The sequence below is a fragment of the Talpa europaea genome, assembly GCF_964194135.1.
Source record: "Talpa europaea genome assembly, chromosome: 9".
Classification (NCBI taxonomy): domain Eukaryota; kingdom Metazoa; phylum Chordata; class Mammalia; order Eulipotyphla; family Talpidae; genus Talpa; species Talpa europaea.
Window position 1 is genome coordinate 20,950,248 of NC_140076.1, and position 20,384 is coordinate 20,970,631.

A 20,384-nucleotide genomic window follows, 5' to 3' on the forward strand; every position below is an offset into this window, starting at 1 on the left:
CAAGGGAACAAAAGCAAAAATAAACAAATGTGACTACATCGAACTATTGACTAAAAAGGCTTCTGCACAGCGAAAGAAACTATCATTAAAAGAAAAATACCCCCTACTGAATGGGAGAATGTATTTGCACATCATACATCTGACAAGGGGCTAATATCCAAGATCTACAAAGAACTAACTCAGCTCAAAAAAATTAATTAATTGGCAGAAGAGCTAAATAGATGCTTCTTCAAAGAAGACATACAGATGGCCAACAGCATATGAAAAAACTTTCATCATCACTATCATCAGGGAAATGCAAATCAAAACCACACCTGTGAGAATGTCCGATCTCAAAAAGACCAGAGACAAGTGTTTGTGAGGATGTGGCGAAAAAGGAACCCTGTACAGTGTTGGTATTGGTAGGAATGTAGACTGTACCAGCCCCTATGGAAAACAGTATGGAGGTTTCTCAAAGTATTAAAAATAAAACTGCCATACGGTCCAATAATTCCAATAATTTTTACCAAAGGGTAAAAATACTAGTTGAAAGGGATATATGTAGTCCCATGTTCATTGCAGCACTTTTTACAATAACCAAGTTACAGAAACCACCTAAGTACTATAGGACAGATGAATGTATTAAGAAGATGTGGTATATGTACACAATGGAATACTATGCTGCTGTAAAAAACATGAACTCCTACATTTGCTACAACATGAATGGAATTGGAGGGAATTATACTAAGCGAAATAAGGAGAAAGACATATATTGGGTAGTTTGTGTTACATGAGGAATATAGAGAAAGCAGAGGGTCAGGTAAAACTCAACCAAAAACATAACCTAGAAACAAAACTCTGTAATTGTGGCTCCCAGTTGGGGAAAGAGAAGGTAGCGAGCAAAATTGTAGGAAGCCCAGTGGACTGTGGTAGAGGACTATGGGTGTCTTGGTGTAGTGAGTGTGGTGTGATAACATACATCTGAAGAGATGTGATCTTGTACCTCTGAATCATATACAGTATACAGTAAATCAGTGTCACCCCAGTTGAAGGAAAAAAAGAAAGGGAAGAATAAGAATTCAAAGCCAAAAAAAAAAAAAAACCAAACGTATTTTAAAGCATGTCTAACAAATTTATCCTTGAAGAGTACATAATGATCTTAAAGATCTAATGGTTGATGGATATAATTTATTTATAAGTTTTCCTGACTGTTTAACATGTCAGTAGTATTCATCATTATTTATTCCTGAATTTCTGAGTGGCTGCTTAAAGTAACAAAACTCTTTGGTTGTTTATATTTGGTGGTTTATATTTGCTCCCACGCTATTGCTTATATTGAGTTTTGTTATTGTTAGTGGCGGGGTATTTCACAGTGAGTTTTCTAATAAGCTTATTAAATTCCGTGAATTCACATATTATTGCTAAAATAGCATCCTTTGGGGGGAGTGGGGCTCTTCCAGTTTTTAGATTTGTATGTATAAGTGCTTGAATTCTCTGTTTGGTTATTTCTTTAAATAGCAATTTAAAATAATCAAAACCAATTAATAGATACTGAAATTAGTTGCTATGCTGTGATCAGTATTATTTTTTAATGAAATAGAATAGAATGGAAAATTATATTACAGTGTATCTATCACATTTTATTATGATACATTATTTTATGAAAATGTTTTTACATACACACATGCTTAAAACACAAACATAAAACCCCAAAGTATGTGTATAACGGGTCACTTTGTAAAATTTATTTCTTGCTCAGGATTGTAATCCTCAAAGTTTGAAAGCCACTAATTTAAAGTATTTCAGCCATCCAGACTATAAACCTTTTAAGAAAATGTTATGCTTTACTTGCAATTTGGTAAAAATGAATGTTTTTATTCTTTTAATAGAAATCAGCCAAAATTACACCATGTGCACTTTGCAAATCTTTGAGATCCTCAGCAGAAATGATTGAAAATACCAATAGCTTGGGAAAGACAGAGCTTTTCTGTTCTGTTAATTGCTTATCTGCTTACAGAGTTAAAATGGTTACTTCTGCAGGTAATACTGTTTCAACAAATTATGTTTTTTTTTAGTAGAGATTTCTTTTTGTCTAATTCTAGTTGACTTTTAAGGCAAATATAAAATATTTCAAATCTGTGTTACAAAATATCACCTATTACTCTGATTGCTTACTTTATGTTTATTTACTTGCTTGCCTATTTATGCATTCCTCTTTACCAAAAGAATTTCATACAGCTTTTTAAATGTATTTTCTTTTTTCACATTTGGTTTATTTCAAAATTCTTTTTTTTTTTTTTTTTGTAGTTTCAGGTTAGACTATGACAGCTTTGAAAGAAATATTTTTAATGTTATGTGAGTTTATTTTCTTTATGGAACATGAGTTTAATTTCAGTTCCTTCAACTTTGCCCTTCAATTTCCATATATTGTATAATTCTTACTCATTTTTTCATGCATTTATGTACATTTCTATACATTACTCATTAGTTTTTTTATTTTGATTTGCTAAGGTGTACAAGTTCAGTGTAACAGTTGTAAAACCTCTGCAATTCCTCAGTATCACCTCGCCATGTCAGATGGAAGTATACGCAACTTCTGCAGCTACAGTTGTGTGGTAGCTTTCCAGGTATGACTTCTGGAATCTTCCTCTTCTCCAGTCAGTGAGTCACCTACTTTGAAATGTAAACTTTTTAAATGTTTGGTAGTGCCTGGACTGCCTAAATTTATATCTCTGATTCATCCTATATTTGGCGATATATCAGTTTTAATTGCCCCCTGTAAAATTAAATGGTACTGTTATCCAGGTTATCTGTTGGGAGGATGTTATTTTTCAAGAACATTTTAGTTCACTTACTGTGTTTTCTGAACATATATGGCAACTGCCTCATTCCATTATAAGCTGCTCAAAAGCAGGGATTTTTGCCTGTTCACAAAAGTGCCTGGAACTGTGTTGGGCATACTTGGGTACTCAATTATTATTTGTTTGAATAAATAGATTGATATTTTTGTTTGTTTGTTTTTTCAGAATTTGTTCAATAAGCCAACAGGAATGAATTCTTCAGTAGTGCCCTTGTCTCAGGGCCAAGTAATTGTAAGCATCCCCACAGGTTCAACAGTGTCAGCAGGAGGGGGTAACACCTCTGCTGTTTCTCCCACCTCCATCAGTAGTTCTGCTGCAGCTGGTCTCCAGCGTCTTGCTGCCCAATCCCAGCATGTTGGGTTTGCACGAAATGTTGTGAAACTCAAGTGTCAGCATTGTAACCGTCTTTTTGCCACAAAGCCAGAACTTCTTGACTATAAGGTATAGGATCACAATAATGGGTTTTTGTTTAAAGTAGTTTGTGTAAAATTATTTGTGACTTTTCATCTCTCAAATTTGTATTGTTTTGAATATAAGAGGAATGGAATTTCCATAAGAAAATAAATGTTTAATTAGAACTTAATGATTATCTCTTTGCAGGGTAAAATGTTTCAGTTCTGTGGCAAGAATTGTTCTGATGAATATAAAAAAATAAATAATGTAATGGCAATGTGTGAATATTGTAAAATTGAAAAAATTGTAAAGGAGACTGTGCGATTCTCAGGTGCTGACAAATCGTTCTGTAGTGAAGGTAAAGATGGAAGATTCTCTTACATACTGAACATGTTGGGTTTTTTTAACAGTAGTTAATGATTTAAGGTGTTAATATATATGTATCTGCTTTATCCTTTGTGTATAATACCAGAGCCTTTTTGTTTTGTTTATACTTGGTTTCTAATGAAATCCTTCATATTATAAAGATGTAAAAATGAAGGAATAGATAGATCCTCAAGTATAATGCAGAAGATGGTAGTAATGTGGAAAATCTTTAATGTTACTAGGTTGATAGGGTTCTTTTCATTATTACACTTATTTCTTAATTCTGGTAAATTTTGTTATAGTCCTAAAAATGAACTTTGATTGTTATAAACAACTTTTGCATTTCTGAATATGCAAATCATTAAGAAGTAGATTATTTTTATTTAGATGACTACTTTCTTTGTTTAGAAAGTTGTTTGATTTTAAAGATGTGTAAGATTAATCTCTTTCACAAGTGGCTTTCTGATCTTTTGACCACAACACAAAAGAAGAAATACATTTTACATTGTGACCCAGTACATTATCACATAACCAAATAAAACAAGTTTCATAAAACCAAGCTTACTTGTATTATATGTGATACGCACACTATAATATTTTCTATCTTGTCTTATTTTGTTTAAAAAAAGACTGATGACATTGATCCTTTAAATGACCTCTCGATCTAAATGGTGAGGACCCAAATGAGAAAACTTTGTCATAGAGCATTTAAATTAAAGATGTAGATACTTGATATTTCTCCCTAATGTTAACTTTATCTTTCCTGAATTTTTAGGTTGCAAATTGCTTTATAAACATGACTTGGCAAAACGCTGGGGAAATCACTGTAAAATGTGCAGTTATTGTTTACAGACATCTCCCAAATTGGTACAGAATAATTTTGGGGGCAAGGTGGAAGAGTTCTGTTGTGAAGAGTGCATGTCCAAATATACAGTTTTGTTTTATCAGGTAAAATAACTAATGAACATTCTTGAATTTCTCATTTTAGGGCAGAGTATTCCCTTTTATTCTCTCATGTAATATGAAGGACAATTAAGTGACTTAAACTTTTAATTTAAAGGTATTGTGTTCTGTAGCATTAATAAAAAATGTAGGAAGAATTTACTATCACTGAAGTTTTATTTCTCTGTGGGAAATATATCAGCTTTAAGACATGAAAATACTTGAGGTTTATTTTTTATTTAATGGAAATGAAGTTATCTTCTAAAGTCTTTGAGAAAGATAGGTCATATTTTCACTTACCTGTATTTTTAAATTGCTGTTGATTGGTGTCTCTATAATGTGACTTTTTAAATGTTTACTATAAAGTTATTGATAACTGTTTACCATTTTTAGTATGGTCAATCTTTATTTTTATGATCTGAATTCTCACTTAATTTCCTCATTTGTCATGTGTGTCCTCCTCTTCTGTCACATCAGATAATTTGTTTCTTACTCCTTTACCTTCTTTTTGTTTTTCAGATGGCAAAATGTGATGGTTGTAAGAGACAAGGTAAACTCAGTGAGTCCTTGAAGTGGCGAGGAGAAATGAAGCATTTCTGTAACCTACTTTGTATATTAATGTTTTGTAATCAGCAAAGTATGTGTGACCCACCTTTACAAAATAATGCAGGTAAAATTCAATTTAAGACTCCGATCAGTGTCAACAACTAACTGTATTCTTCTGCAGATTGGGAACTTAAAAAGTCATCAATTTCCTGAAAGGAAAATTTCTTTCTTTGGAATTGACGTTAATATTTAGGTTCCTTTTTGTTTAACACCTTAAAATAGTAAGAACTCTATTGGAAAAAATGGCAGTTAATATTTTGTGATTGGCTACCTACAACTTTACTTTTTTAAAAAAGGATTTGAGTCTATAAAAAAAGGACAAAGTCTAAATCACATGGCCTTTTAAATACACCATATGCATAGTTATAAAGATAAAGGACATACTTATGTTTCATTAATTAAGACATAGGAAAAAAAATCCCTTTAATGCTTAAATGACTCTTTGTTCCAACAAAAATTACCCCAACCTAGAAAAGCTTTGTTAACCTCTTTGAGATATTGGTTCCTATATATGTGCATATAAATTACATGAAACTTCCTTATTTTTGTTTAATCAGCAAGTATTTCCATGGTGCCAGCTGCTTCAGCAGGGCCCCCATCTCTAAGAAAAGATTCAACTCCAGTTATAGCTAATGTAGTATCATTAGCAAGTGCTCCTGCTGCTCAACCCACAGTGAATTCTAACAGTGTCTTACAAGGTATGGTTTGCTTTGAAAGTATTTATCTAGACTTTTTGAGGGGAATACAATGGTTCCCTATGATTTTTCCATCGGTGCTCAATTTCACATTTACACATTCATATTAAGAATGGTGGTTCACTGTGGCTGCTGGGGCATTAAACAGTGTTTTCACAACCTCAGATATATTTATTTCTTATACTTTAGAACTGCTAGTTTTCCCCTAAATTAAATAAGGAAATATGTTTTTATTAGGAGATTTGGTCTTTAACCACCAATGAGTGTTTAATGCTAGTGTTTAATAAATAAAGTTCTGAATATTTGTTTTGATTTATATCAGGTGCAGTTCCAACAGTTACAGCGAAAATCATTGGGGATGTAAGTTTTATTATTTTTATTGGTAGTGCTACTGTATTTTCTACTTTATGTAGTATGAATATGTCTAATTTGCCCTTTATTACATGAAATAAATGTCATGAGCTCATTTAATCTTTGTTTTGAAATAGGATTTTCTGGTCTTTCATACTTTCTTAGAGTGCTTGCTATCTTTAATAGTTACTGAAGGATTTTTTAATATAAAATTAATGTAAATTGTACAGAATTCAGGCATTAAAGATTGTTTGAATGTTTTATAATGTGGTGAGATTATAAATAAAATATTTGTAAAATATAGTTTGTTTCATGCCCAGTTTAGTTTACATGTAAGTAATCATTTTTAAACTCCGTGTTTTCTGCTTTATCTCTTAGAAGAAGAAAAAAACAAATGAGAAAAACTTATGACCAGAGCATTGACACATTGAAAGTGTTTTTTGGTTTTTGGTCTTCACATCATCTTTTTTCAAGTTAAATGATCATAAATCATTCTGTTATTTGTATTTAGTTTGAAACTAAGTAGCCTAAGGCTTTTGTAGGTTAAAAGTAATAGTTCTCTTTTTATTTTATTTTTTTAACTAAGAAATTTTTAAGGAGAAATGTCTTTTTTCTTTTTCTTTTTTTTTTTTTTTAAGATTTATTTATTTATCTATTTACAAGCAATGGGTAGTCAGAAGCGCGGGAGGGTGAGAGAACTCACCAGAGCCAGAGCGGGGAGCAGAGCAGGCAGAAGGACCGAAGTACACTGCTGAGGGGAGCAGCGGGCGGCAGGAGAGGTCTGCGCGCCATGTGGGACCCTCCTCCGGTGGCCAGGGAGCAGCCGGGGATCGAACCAGTGCCGCAGAGGCTGCGGGCAGCTTCGCAACCCAGCGCTCAACTGCTGCGCCGCCAGGGAGGCCCAATAGTTCTCTTTTTAAACTAACCCAACGTTGTTACTGATCAACAGTGTTTTACAATAGAAATAGCTTTTTTCTTAGTAAATAAAATTGGTAATTAGATTCAGAGCCAGTATAAAGTTATCAAAATATTTTTATTGCTATTCATATTTCATGAATATTGTATTTCTTATAAATTTGGCCAAAAGTTTTTGTTCTGTTGTCTATGTAATTCCAATATGATATTTCTTTCAAAACTGTAACTTACCTTATAATTAATTATAAGTTTGAAACCTCTTTGGTTTCTGATTTTTTTCTTTGGCCAGGCAAGTACACAAACAGATGTACTGAAACTACCACCTTCCCAGCCTCCAAGACTTCTGAAGAATAAAGCTTTATTGTGCAAACCCATCACACAGACTAAAGCCACCTCTTGCAAACCACATACCCAAAACAAAGAATGCCAGACAGGTCTGTTCCTTATACTTTCTCTTCATTTTAGTGTTTTTTTTTTTTTCTTTTTATGGGAAAGGAATATAGTATCTGCTTATATTAATTGATTGCCTACTTTTTCCTGGGTGAAGTGCTGGGTTGCTTATATACAATGTTCAGTTTATTAATAGTTCCTACAACACCTTGTTAGTTAGATGATTTCACCATCTAAACTTAAAAGTTTTAGCAAGGAGAATGAACACTTCTTTTAAATTCCTTATGAATGACAGTGTATATTTTGGCGTAAACCTAGACTTCGATTGTTAGACAGGTGTTAAGAGGAGCTGTTTCCACAATGCCTCTAGGATTGAACTTTTCCATATTCTATTTCAAATAACGTTAATTCCTTAGGTGAGAACTTCAGGGCTTTATTATTAACTGCCTTTCCCCCAAGCAAAATCCCAGAGCCACTTCTCCAGATGCTCAACCCACTGGTAGCCTATGATCTTCTGTACCTAACTCTCTTGGTATGGAATCTCTGCCCAAATCTCTTTCTTGGTCACTTGCTCTGAGAGTGGAGTATCTATAAAGTTGATCTTGCTGAGGATATGGAGCAGGTGGCAGCTCAGATATCACAGACTCCCACTGTTCTTACTGAATTTAGTAGATTTTCTTGAATAAATGTTTATTTACTTGCCAAATGCACGTAGGACAATTTCCAGTTTTCTAATCTTTTTTTTTAAAGATCTATTTTTTATTTATACAATAGCTGGGGTACAGGTAGAGGTGCGGGAGGGTGAGAGGACTCACCAGAGACAGAGCGGGGAGCAGAACAGGCAGACAGATGGAAAGCACTGCTGAGGGGAGCAGTGGACGCTGCAGAAGAGGTCTGCCCATGCCATATGGGAATCTCCTTGGCCGGCTAGTAATTGAACCTGTGCTGCATAGCTTCACTGTGCTGTGCTCAACCCACTGCGCTACCGGGGAGGCCCCAGTTTTCTAATTTAATGGTTATTTTTAAAACAGTTTTTGCCAGCTTTGCTTGTCTGTCTAGGGAATGTGTCTGTGGAACTCCTTGTGCTGCCAATAAAAATCTTCAGAATTTTTATTCTAGAATGGAATCCTAGATCCCTCGATCTGGAAAGTTATCCTATTGGCCAGTGCTTTGCAAACATTAATAGGGGAACTACTTGAGAATCTTACTAAGTATTCTGATTTATGGAGGAGGGGCCTGCCATTTTGCCTTTCTTACAAGCTCCTGAGTAATGTCGGTTCTCAATCCATGGATCACACTAAATAGTAAGGCTATAGAAGACATATCCCTGTATTTTTATTTTATTAATAGTGAGTTATTTAATGTTATGTAAGCTTAGTTATCAGACATCTCTAATCTTTGTTTGTTTTTTTATGATCCCACACCATGGTAAAATGATTCCATGTTATTTCCCACAGCTAACTGTAGTCAGATTGTCAGCCTATTTACTTCGTATTACTCACATTAGCTCTCTCCTACGTGAATGATTTTAAAATTAGCTAGTATATTTTTTCTGACAAACAGAAAGAACTCTGTAGATTTATTAAATAATTGAATGAATCCTCCATTCTTCTCATTTTCTGCATTCTTATGTCTTAGTTCCCAAGTTCTGTTTCATCTTTTAATATCTTAGAATGTATTACATATATTTATTTTTTATAAGCACCCTAATTCATACACTCATCATAGCTCCACATATTTTAATTGCCTTGTACTTTACAGTATATAATTTTTTTCCCATGCTAGAAAGCCAGTCAAATTAATCTTTAATTGAGGTAAAGCTGACATATTTAACATTGGTTATAAGCAAGGTGTATAACATAATGATTCAAATTTGTATGTATTGTAAAATAATCACCAGAATAAAGTCTAGTTAGCATCCATCACCATAATAGCTACAGTTTTTTTTTTTTTTAAAGATTTATTTATTTATTTATACAAGCACTGGGTACAGTCAGAAGCGCGGGAGGGTGAGAGAACTCACCAGAGCCAGAGCAGGCAGAAGAACCAAAGTACACTGCTGAGGGGAGCAGCAGGCGGCAGGAGAGGTCTGCGTGCCATGTGGGACCCTCCTCTGGTGGCCGGGGAGCAGCCAGGGATCGAACCGGCGCCGCAGAGGCCGTGGGCAGCTTCGCAACCCAGCTCTCAACCGCTGCGCCACCGGCGAGGCCCTAAAACCTTTTTCTAAAATCACTATTCTGACACTTTTCATTCATCTATCCAAACTGTATCCTCCCATCATTTTATTGTCATATCATTGATACTTATTGTATTGCCTACTTTTTGCTAGTGCTGTCCTTATATCTCTCTTAGCTATTTCAGTTATTTCTTTCTGTGAACTTCTCATGTCAGAGTATACTTATTTTGAACTATGACTCTCTCTGTAAAAAAAAAATTTATCTTATTAAAATGTTAATTTGTTAAAATGTTTCTTAACCCTCTGTGTTTTTTTTTCCTCATTAGAAGACACTCCAAGTCAGCCCCAGATTATTGTGGTGCCAGTGCCTGTACCAGTGTTTGTGCCCATACCTCTTCATCTTTATACTCAGTATACACCAGTCCCGTTTGGAATTCCAGTTCCAGTGAGTAATCATTTAGAGATTAAGGCTAATTAGCATACATTTTCTTCAGTTAAAAATTTATAGCTCCATAAATAAATTTTTCACTTGTTGGTAAAATATACCTGATTCTGGTTGGCTAGTGTCATACTACTGTGTTACTTAATATGAAATACATGAAGGACCCATTCTCTTTGTCTCTGTCTTCTCAGAGAAGGTACTGATATATAGCTTTCACAAACATTTCATACACAGTAAGATCACTTAGAAAGAAAAAGATCAGAATTTGTGTATGTTAGAATCCTAGATTCTAGCAGTGGTGAAACTACGAATACTGTGATTTACATGATTCTGACTTTTTATTAAAGGAAAATATATTCATTTTTTTTAACTTGAAATATACTTTTCTTTGGTACTGAATTCTTAAGGTGAACGGTTTTTTGAAAATGTTAAGCAAGAAATGTAATCACAACCAAAATAAAAGTAGCTTAGGTAATTCTCTTCTAGAGGTTTAATAGAAACAAAAGTCCTTACTGACTTTTTATTTAGGTTGTTATAGGCTTATAAAAACAAAACTAGCAAGACTGTCTTAATTTCAGCATTGGAGGTACCTTATATTTGTTTATTATTTTAGTACTTCAATCATCTCGTAAATAACAGTTTTGATCATGAATATATTGTCAGTCCATGCTCGGTCTTTCAGATGCCTGTCCCTATGTTCATTCCATCCTCAATGGATAATGAAGATAAAGTCACTGAGAGTATTGAAGACATTAAGGAAAAGCTTCCCTCACATCCATTTGAAGCTGATCTCCTTGAAATGGCAGAAATGATTGCAGAAGATGAAGAGAAGGAGAAGACTCTATCCCAGGGAGGTTGGTATTATTTTAAAGTAAAGAAAGAAAAAACACACCTACAAATTTTCAGGTAACTCAAGTAATTTTAAGTATCAGCCAGTCAAGATGTTCTAAAAGTTTTGCTGTATTTAAATACTCAAGCCTATAGACTTGTTAAACTTTATTGATAACCTCTTCCCTTTTTATGAAGAAAAATAAGTAGTTTTTCATTGTTAATTATTCTAGAAAAATATCCTCTGTCTAAATTTTGTAATTATTTTCTGATTTTTTCCCTGTGTTCAAAGCCATGATCCCCAGATAACAATTCCTGTTGTATAATAATCTGCATGTTGGTTGGAAGGTACATGGAACTTTAGGAAACAAAACCATTTGGTTCAAAATAACTTACATGTAAATCCCATTCTGTTAGTGTAGAATAATGATAGTAACATTAATTAACATTTATGTGTGTTTACCGTACTCTAGGAATTGTCCTAAATGCATATGTGTATCTTCTCATTTAATCAAAATAATATTTTGTGTATGTGGGGTGTGGATGGGTACTGTTTACTTCAGATATCCCTCCTTGGTAATGGAATATTATACTTGTCCTGGTCACGTAGTCAGGAAGTGCTGAAACCAGGACTTGAATCCAGGTTTGTCCTACCCCAGAGTATGTGTCGTAAACTCAGTCATACACATTCCAGTAGAATTCTAGCTTTAATTAGTATCTGTATGATCTTTCAGTATAAGAGAAGAAAAGATATAATCAGACTGAGAGAGAAAAAAAATGGTGTTTAAGATAGTTGAATTACATGGGTGGATTTTCACAAAAATATGAAAAGTGGTATGTCACCAATGAGCCAAGAAGTTATTCTTTCTGGACTTTTTTTTTCCTTTTTTTCAGTAATGGTTTTAGAAAGCTGGTCTTTGGGTTTTGATTTTGTACAGTAAATGCAAGATAATTGTCTGAGTGCTGTAGCTTTTGAAAAAATTGTTAACTTTTCTGTTGTGTTGTCAATAAATTTTTAAATTGTGTATATATTCTGAGAGATAGGAAAAATTTACTTGTTGTTATTTTAGTATTTCTTGTTTCATTTTGACCCAGTTATATGTGGATTTTAATCTTAGGATATTTCCTGTGTGCTTGCTCTTCTAACTTCTAATGTTATGAGTAGTTCAGAAGTTCAGGCAATTCCTGATGATAACCTAATTTTCAGTTTATTTCTCCATTCATATTAACACTTAACATTTATCAAGGGCTTCCTTTGTACAAATACTATAACTTTGCCTTAGCCTACAATTGAGTCAGAGGGAAAAACTTGGCAAAACTTCAAGACAGATAGTAGTGATCCCTTTAGTCTAGGTAAAATCAAATGGTTTATAAATACAGAGGAGGGAGAAATGAATTCCACTGGGAAACATCTGGCTAATTTATCTTCAATTTCAGAGAAAAGAAGTTTTCTTGGGTTTAAAAAAAAAACCTGAATTTTAAAATACTTTGAGTCTTTGAGCTTTTAAAGTAGTTTATAACTTACAGAACTCTATTCTATTTATTCTGTTTAGTTCTATGTGCTGATGCTCATGTAACTTATAAGTCTATAGGTTGTTCAGTGCAGTGGTAAAGGTTATTATAGTTTTGGGGGTTTTGAGGGGACAAAGGAATTTAAGGCAGATTTTTCAATTTGTGAATAGATACATTTATGTATGTATGTGTATGTGTGTTGCAGGCGGCACAAAAATGTGCTATCAAAAGTCGAGGTCTCGCTTGTCATGGCTTCTTTCATACTAGAAGTATGTTATCAGTAGTAATTTGTTTGACTGTATTTACCACTGATGTCTAATTTTATGAATGAACTGTTCTTTTTGAATATGAAGGCTATTTACTTAGTACTCCTTAGTGTGATTCATGTATGCAGTATACTCATTTCATTTGAGATAGTTTGCTTTGTATACATATTTATATTGTTTTATAATATGCTTTTTCTTTAGGATCCCAAACTTCTGAACAGGAACTCTTTCTAGACACCAAGATATTTGAAAAAGGTTTGTGATTGTAAATGTATTTTGGATCTTAAAAAACACTATCCTTTGTTCATGAAAAACCCATAAAGTATTAGCATTCTTGGATTTAATATTTGTAATTTGAGCTGTTTGTAAGGGGCATAAGGTATCTGTGATCATGAGCCATTTTGCAAAGAGACTAATAGAAGCTACCTCAGATAACTGGTTTTAAGGATTAATTGAGGTAATCCTCTAAAATTTATACAAAGGATATGAATCCAGTTCTGTGAGCTTGGTCCAGCAACCATATCTCAATTTTTGGTAGGCTCAATTTCAAGGCTCCTGAGTATGTTGAGAGTCTTATTTTGAGGGCTTGTCTGTTTCCTCTATATTTCAGATCAAGGAAGTACATATAGTGGTGATCTTGAATCAGAGGCAGTATCTACTCCACATAGCTGGGAGGAAGAGTTGAATCATTATGCCTTAAAGTCAAATGCTGTGCAAGAGGCTGATTCAGAATTGAAGCAGTTTTCAAAAGGGGAAACTGAACAGGATCTGGAAGCAGATTTTCCATCAGGTTTGTGCAATATAACCTGTCTACCAAAAGTCCTTTAGAAGATTGGCACAACTCCAAATTGACATTATGAAACAGTTATAATGCATCAGAGAAATAATTTTGGACTTCAGTGGTCTTGGTCTAAATGCTGTATCCTTCAGGGATTCTAAAGTATGTAAGTAAAATTCTTATTTTATTACAAATAACGTGGTGATGATTACCTGATATTTCCTCCCCCAATCTAGGTCTTTTTTTGGTTGTTGTTGTTTTAAAGATTTGGTTTTTTTATGGGCCTCCCCGGTGGCGCAGCGGTTGAGCGCTGGGTTACGAAGCTGCCCGCAGCCTCTGCAGCGCCTGTTCAATCCCCGGCTGCTCCCCGGCTACCAGAGGAGGGTCCCACATGGCGTGCAGACCTCTCCTGCTGCCCGCTGCTTCCCTCAGCAGTGTACTTCAGTCTGCCTGCTCTGCTCCCTGCTCTGGCTCTGGTGAATTCTCTCACCCTCCCACGCTTCTGACTGTACCCAGTGCTTGTATAAATAAATAAAAATAAATCTTAAAAAAAAAGCAAACATTGTACAAAAATGAACAATGATGTAAAATATATATAAATAAATAATAAAAAATTTAAAAATTAAAAAAAAATTTGTTTTTTTTTATTTACACATACAAGAACTGGGTTGTAGGCCAGAGGTACGGGGTTTGGGGGGTGAGAGGATTCACCAGAGACAGAGTGGGGCCCAGAACAGGCAGATACTGAAATACACTGCTGAGGGGAGCAGTGGACAAGACAGGAGAGGTCTGCTGTGCTATGTGAGTCAGCTCCCTGGCCTGGGATGGAACTCATGCCACAGTGGCTGGCAATAGCTTGAAAGTGATGAGACTTAGCCCCTGCGCCACCAGGGCGACCCCCAGTCTAGATCTTAATTTAGGCTTGTAAGTTGTTTTCTTCTCATTGTGCTTTCTGCTGATTGTTACTATAGAATCCTTTGACCCACTTAATAAAGGACAGGGGAACCAGGCACGTTCTCGAACAAGACGGCGACACAGAGATGGCTTCCCCCAACCCAGGCGAAGAGTAAGCAACAGCTTAATGTTTCTACAGTTTCCTTTCTTTCCTTCTTTAAGTGTTTATTAGTTCCTGCTGTTCACAAAATTCTGAAATAGCCATTCAGGAATTCCATACACTATTTTTATATAACCTTGTGTTTTTGTGCTTTAGTTTTTGTTTCTTGAAGTCAAGAACCTTGTCTTTTATTTTACTTTTTTTTTCAGCAGGTATATTTCCTTTTGTTTCTAAAATAGAGGGATGTAGTGTTTTGTTTACTCTAGAAAACTTCTTAAAAATCCTGTTATAGGCTTTTTTTAAAGTCTCTAAATTTAACTTTTTGGCATTATAGTAATGAGGTTCGCTATTTCATATGTATAGAAAAATAAAATTCAGATGAATTATTTCTCATGGTGACAGGATTTTCCAATAAAATTGAAAGAATAATAGTTTTATTTTAATTAGCTCTATTGAATTATAACTACATTTAAAAATTCATTAATTTTTAATATATAATTTGATGGGCATTGACAAATGTATGCAGCAGTAACTACCGCCCAAATCATAGCATTTCCACTGTCCCAAAAACTTCCCTGATAATCTTTTACAGTCTTTATCTCCGGCTCCCAGCAATAACTTACTTGCTTTTGTAAACTGAGGCAAATGGTATTGTTTTGCCTTTTCGAAAACCTCATATAAATGGAATCAGTTAATATGTAGTCTTTTGTGTCTAGCTTCTTTCACTTAGCATGTTTTTGAGTCATCCATGTTGTTTTATATATCAGTAGTTGAGTACTTTTTTTTTCTGAGTAGCATTTCATTGTATGACAAACCACAATTTGTTTAACATTTGATAGAAATTTGAGTTGTTTCCACTTTGGGGCTATTTCTAATAAAGCTGCAATGAAATGTATAAATCTCTGTGTGGACATGTTTTCATTTGAGGAAAAATATCTGGTAGTGGGATTGTAAGGTCTTTTTGGTATATTTATTTTTAAGTTTGTAAGAAAGCTACCAAACTTGTGATGCGATTTTCAATTCTTCTAGCACTGTGTGAGTGCTATACTTGCCTATACTTGATTGTGTCATTTTTAATCTTAGCCATTCTAGTGAATGTTGGTGGTATCTCAGTGATTTTAACATGTATTTTCCTAATGACTGATGGTATTGGGCATCTTTTCATATATGTATTTATTCCTCGCCTATCTTTGGTAAAATGTCTTTTCAAAACTATTGTACATATTTTTTAGTTGATTGTCATCTTACTGAATTGTAATGTTCTTTATTATGATTTTTATTTTCTCTTTACTTTTGCTTCTGTAACTTCCTTTTTGGTTTTCTTAATGGTGAAGTATAGAACTTACTAACTTTCAGGAAGTCCACTTTATGTGTTTTTATTCTTTCATGGTTATGCTTTTTAAAAATCATCTAAAAATCTTTGCTTAATCTATGATAACTAAAATACTCTGTTTTCTTTCAGAAATTTTATGTTTGTGGTCCATTTTGAGGTGATTTTTATGTATGAGTTGAGGCAAGGGCCCAGGGTCATTTTTTTATATGTAGATCTCCAAATATTCCAGTACTACTCTTTGGAAAAGACTGTCCTTTCCCATTGAATTACATTGGCACCTTTGTTAAAAGTCAGCCAGTCATGTATGTGTCAGTATACTTCTGAAACTTTATTCTGTTCCACTGATTTGTCTTTATACCCATTGTCTTGATTTATTTATTTGTTTGTTTGTTTGTTTGTTTGTTTATTGGTGGGACCCTCGCCGGTGGCCGGGGATCGAACTGGCGCTGCAGAGGCTGCGGGCAGCCTCGCAACCCAGCGCTCAACCGCTGCGCCACCAGCGGAGGCCCTGTCTTGATTATTTTAACTTTACAGTGAGTCTTGAAATCAGGAGACTTAAGTCTTCTAGCTTTGTTCTTGTTTTTTCAAAATTGTTCATGTATATTTCCATATAAATTTTAGAATCAGCTTTCAGTTTCTATTTTTAAAAATCTGCTAGAATTTTGAATGGAGATTTTCTGAATACATAGATCACTTTGCAGAGAACTGAGATGTTAACAGTTTTGAGCCACCCAGCCCATGAAGATACAATCTTTCTCCTTTATTTAGATCATCTTTAATTTCTCTCAACAATATTTTATGTTTCATTGTACAATATAATGTTTCATTACACTTACTTCAGACATATTAAAATTTTTTTTGATCCTGTTGTAGTTTATTTTTAAATTACGTTTTCTGTATTTCTTGTTAGTATATAGAAATAGATATTTTTGTATGTGACTGTGTATTATTATTTTGCTCAACTGTAGTCCTTAGAATTTTTAACTAAACAGTCATAGTATCTGAATAAAGACAGTCTTTTCTTTCCAATCTGAATGCATTTTCTTGATTTATTACACTAGGAAGGATCTTCAGCACAGTGTTGAGTATTAATGGTGAGAACAGATCTCCTTCACGCTTTGATCCCATTCTTAGGCAAGTGTTCAGTCTTGCAACCTTAAATATGATGATATCTGTCAGTTTCTCCTAAATGACTTCTATCAGGATGGGGACATTCTCTTCCACTTCCAATTTGCTTAGAACTTTTATCATGATTGTTGAACTTTGTCAGGCACATTTCTTGCATCTATTGATTTTCAGGTTTTTCTTTTATATGTTAAAATGGTGAAACAAGTTGATTTTTCTTTTCTTGTTTAGTATTGATTTTTCAAATGATCGACTAACCTTACTTTCATGGGACAACCTTACTTTCTTATGATGTATTTATATATTGCTAGATTCAGTTTGCTAATATTTTGTTAAAGTTTTTGATATGTCTGTTCAGGAAGGATACTGATCTGTAGTTCTCTTGTAATGACTTTGGCTTTGCTGTCAGGGTAATGGAGACAATAGAAGGTGAGTTAGTGTTTCATCTTCTATTTTCTGAAATATGAATTATATAATTACTTTTAACTGGTAGGTAGAATTCAGCAGTGTAGCCATCTCAACGTGGAATTGTTTTGTGAAGAGGTTTTAAACGATGAATTTAATATCTATGACTACTTTATGTCTTTTAGAGAAAACCTTGTTTTTATCTTCCAACAAATTTGTTCCTTTCATCTGTGTTTTCAGGTTTATTGGCATAACAGTGTTCTCTTATCCTTATAATGTCTGCAAGATCAGTTTCTGGTAATTTGTGTCTTTACTCCCCCCACCCCCCAACACATACACCTTTGGTCATTTTAACAAGAGATTTATCAGTTCTAAAATTTTTATTGATTTTCTCTACTTTTTTAATTTGAACTTTGCTCTTATTTTAATTTTTGCCATCATTTTCCTTATTTTGGGTTTATGGTCTTTTTCTAGTTTCTTAATACAAAACCTTACATTACTGTTTTAGACTTTTTTTTTTCCATTTCTCATAGAAGCATTTTAATATTATATCCTCCTAAGCACTGATTTAGCTCTGTTACAAAACTTTTGATGTATTTTGTTTTCATTTTCATTTAGGTTTAAAATGTTTTCTAATTGCATTTGTGGTTTCTTCTTTGACCCATGGCAGGTACTTACTTAAAAAATGTGTTGTTTAATTTCCAATTTTGAAGGTTTTCTTAACATTGTTTCATTATTGATTTCTAGTATAATTCCATTGTAATTAGAGGACTTACTGAGGTTTCTTTTATGGTATGTTTTAGTCTATAGTGTGATCTTTTCATGTGTTCCATTAAATAGAATTGAGTGGTAATAACTTTTATTCAGACCTGATTGGTTGATCTAGAACATAACAAGTATTCAAATGTTAGTAATTATTACAATACGATTTAAAACTTTTCATGTGGGTTGGATTAGATAATCTCCAAAACTGTTTCTAGCTCTCAGAACTTTGAATCTTTAGAATCTAAAACTAAATTCTGTAAATTATGCCCTTCCCAATTTTTAAAACTCCAATTCTTAAAGATCCAAAGTAAATATTCTGTAAAATTTTGCAATTCTTACAGGGACGCAAGAAGTCTATAGTGGCTGTGGAGCCCAGGAGTCTTATTCAAGGAGCCTTTCAAGGGTGCTCAGTATCTGGAATGACCCTGAAATACATGTATGGGGTAAATGCATGGAAGAACTGGGTTCAGTGGAAAAACGCCAAGGAAGAACAGGGAGATCTAAAATGTGGCGGTAAATATATACATGAGTTTGTGTCTTGATTTAGGGAGGGGAATAAGGATAAATTAAAAATCATGAATCTATTAAATGGGATAGAGTTCCTTATAACTTGGGTTTTTGGCTTTACTTAAATTTTTCCCATTGTAAAAGTTTCCCTTTATTTTTCTCTCCTTGTTAGGAGTTGAACATGCCTCATCTAGCCCATGTTCTGACCCCTTAGGAAGTGCTCAAGACCAAGTCCTCTCTCAAGAGTCCTCAGAGTCAGGCTGCAGAGGTAAAACTCTCCAGATGATCTGAATTATTACATTTTAATACCATTACCAATTTAAATGTGTAAAGGAAATGTTTAAAATTATTAAAATTTGGAGTTTTAGGTTTAAAAAAGGAATTAATATCCTCCCAGTTTTAAAGAACTTATTATAAAGGTAAGACTATCTTTTGATCTTGATTTATTATATAAATGTAAGGAATGTGAGGAGTCTTGGAAGTATATCAAATATGCCTTCTTGAACCTGTATGTATAGCATCCCATACTGAACCAGTGAAAACTTTTTTTTTTTTTTTTTTTTTTGAGAAAAATACCTGGAAATGTCCTACTTTTCCCTAATGATGAACTCTATCTAACTGATCATATTTGTGGGTTTCACTTTGAGTGCCAGGAAATTTAGAACCAAATAAATAGTTCAAGTAGAGTAGCAGTATATAATTTTAGAACCCAAATTGGTTTCGTTTCATTCTTTATTTTTGACTGATTTGATGTCTTGTTAAAATTTTTGTTTTCAATTTATATTTTGTTTTTAATTATCTGTAGTTTATGTAAGAAGCTTACATAATTTTTGTGGTATGAGGTCAAACAAGGATGGTTGAATATATCCTTGTAACTATATTTCTTGTCGCTTTCCAACTCTACCTTCTCTCTAATACCTGGAAGATTGCATGCCCTCCTGAATTCACCTCAATTTGTCCTTCTGGTTTAGGATACATGTATCCCTCCTTATTGGAGCAGTTAGTCACTACTTTGCTCTGTGACTAACTCATTGAGTTCCTGTAAATCAAGTGTAATCTCCAGAGTTATATAAATATATACCTGTTAATGGGGGTTTATTAGGTCCTTAACCTCCCACTTTGGGCCACAGCACTTCATTTTAAAAAGAAAAAGGGAGTCGTGAGAATGAAAGTATGTGTTGTATTAGACAGCCATATAATAAAGAAATGCAATAGCCAGAGGGTTGCCTACTCTTTCTACTACTCATTCATCCAGAAAATACTTACTAAATATCTATCACATATCAGGTATGGTGTTAAATATTCAGTGAAAAAGGCCGAATACTGTCTTTGCCTGCATGAACCACCATTTACATTTTACAAACTTAGCTCAGGTGACCTCAAGTATATCTTTGGAAACATACAATCATTTCCAAATATGCAGAAGAATAATGATTAGGAAAGGTATTTCAATTCTAACCCCATAATCCATAAATCAGTTTGAACTCCTGCTCAAAATTTATTCAACTCTTTTTTGTCTTCAAAATTTTAATAGATGAGGTTTGCTTTTCTTGCTTTCTCCTACACATCTAAGTCCTTGAACTTTTCGCTTATGTGTGCGGGTTATACTGTTTTCTAGCATTTCCTAGGGCATGAAGAAGTTGCATGTTAATTGAAATGTTCTGTATTCAACTAAATTTGAGTTAAAACTAAACA

At 33.8% G+C, this 20,384-nt stretch overlaps 1 protein-coding gene across 1 annotated transcript in view; it reads left to right on the forward strand.

Annotated features, from left to right (window-relative positions):
- Positions 1-20,384, forward strand: part of ZMYM4 (zinc finger MYM-type containing 4) — a gene marked incomplete at both ends in the record, with an annotated part of 118,485 nt that overhangs the window by 83,241 nt on the left and 14,860 nt on the right. The window contains 16 exon segments of the mRNA XM_084243439.1: positions 1,869-2,019; positions 2,491-2,606; positions 3,006-3,281; positions 3,441-3,591; positions 4,375-4,547; positions 5,061-5,211; positions 5,705-5,845; positions 6,165-6,202; positions 7,398-7,542; positions 10,001-10,119; positions 10,799-10,970; positions 12,924-12,977; positions 13,333-13,512; positions 14,472-14,566; positions 18,524-18,695; positions 18,862-18,957. Coding sequence (XP_084099565.1) covers positions 1,869-2,019; positions 2,491-2,606; positions 3,006-3,281; positions 3,441-3,591; positions 4,375-4,547; positions 5,061-5,211; positions 5,705-5,845; positions 6,165-6,202; positions 7,398-7,542; positions 10,001-10,119; positions 10,799-10,970; positions 12,924-12,977; positions 13,333-13,512; positions 14,472-14,566; positions 18,524-18,695; positions 18,862-18,957 — 2,230 coding nt within the window.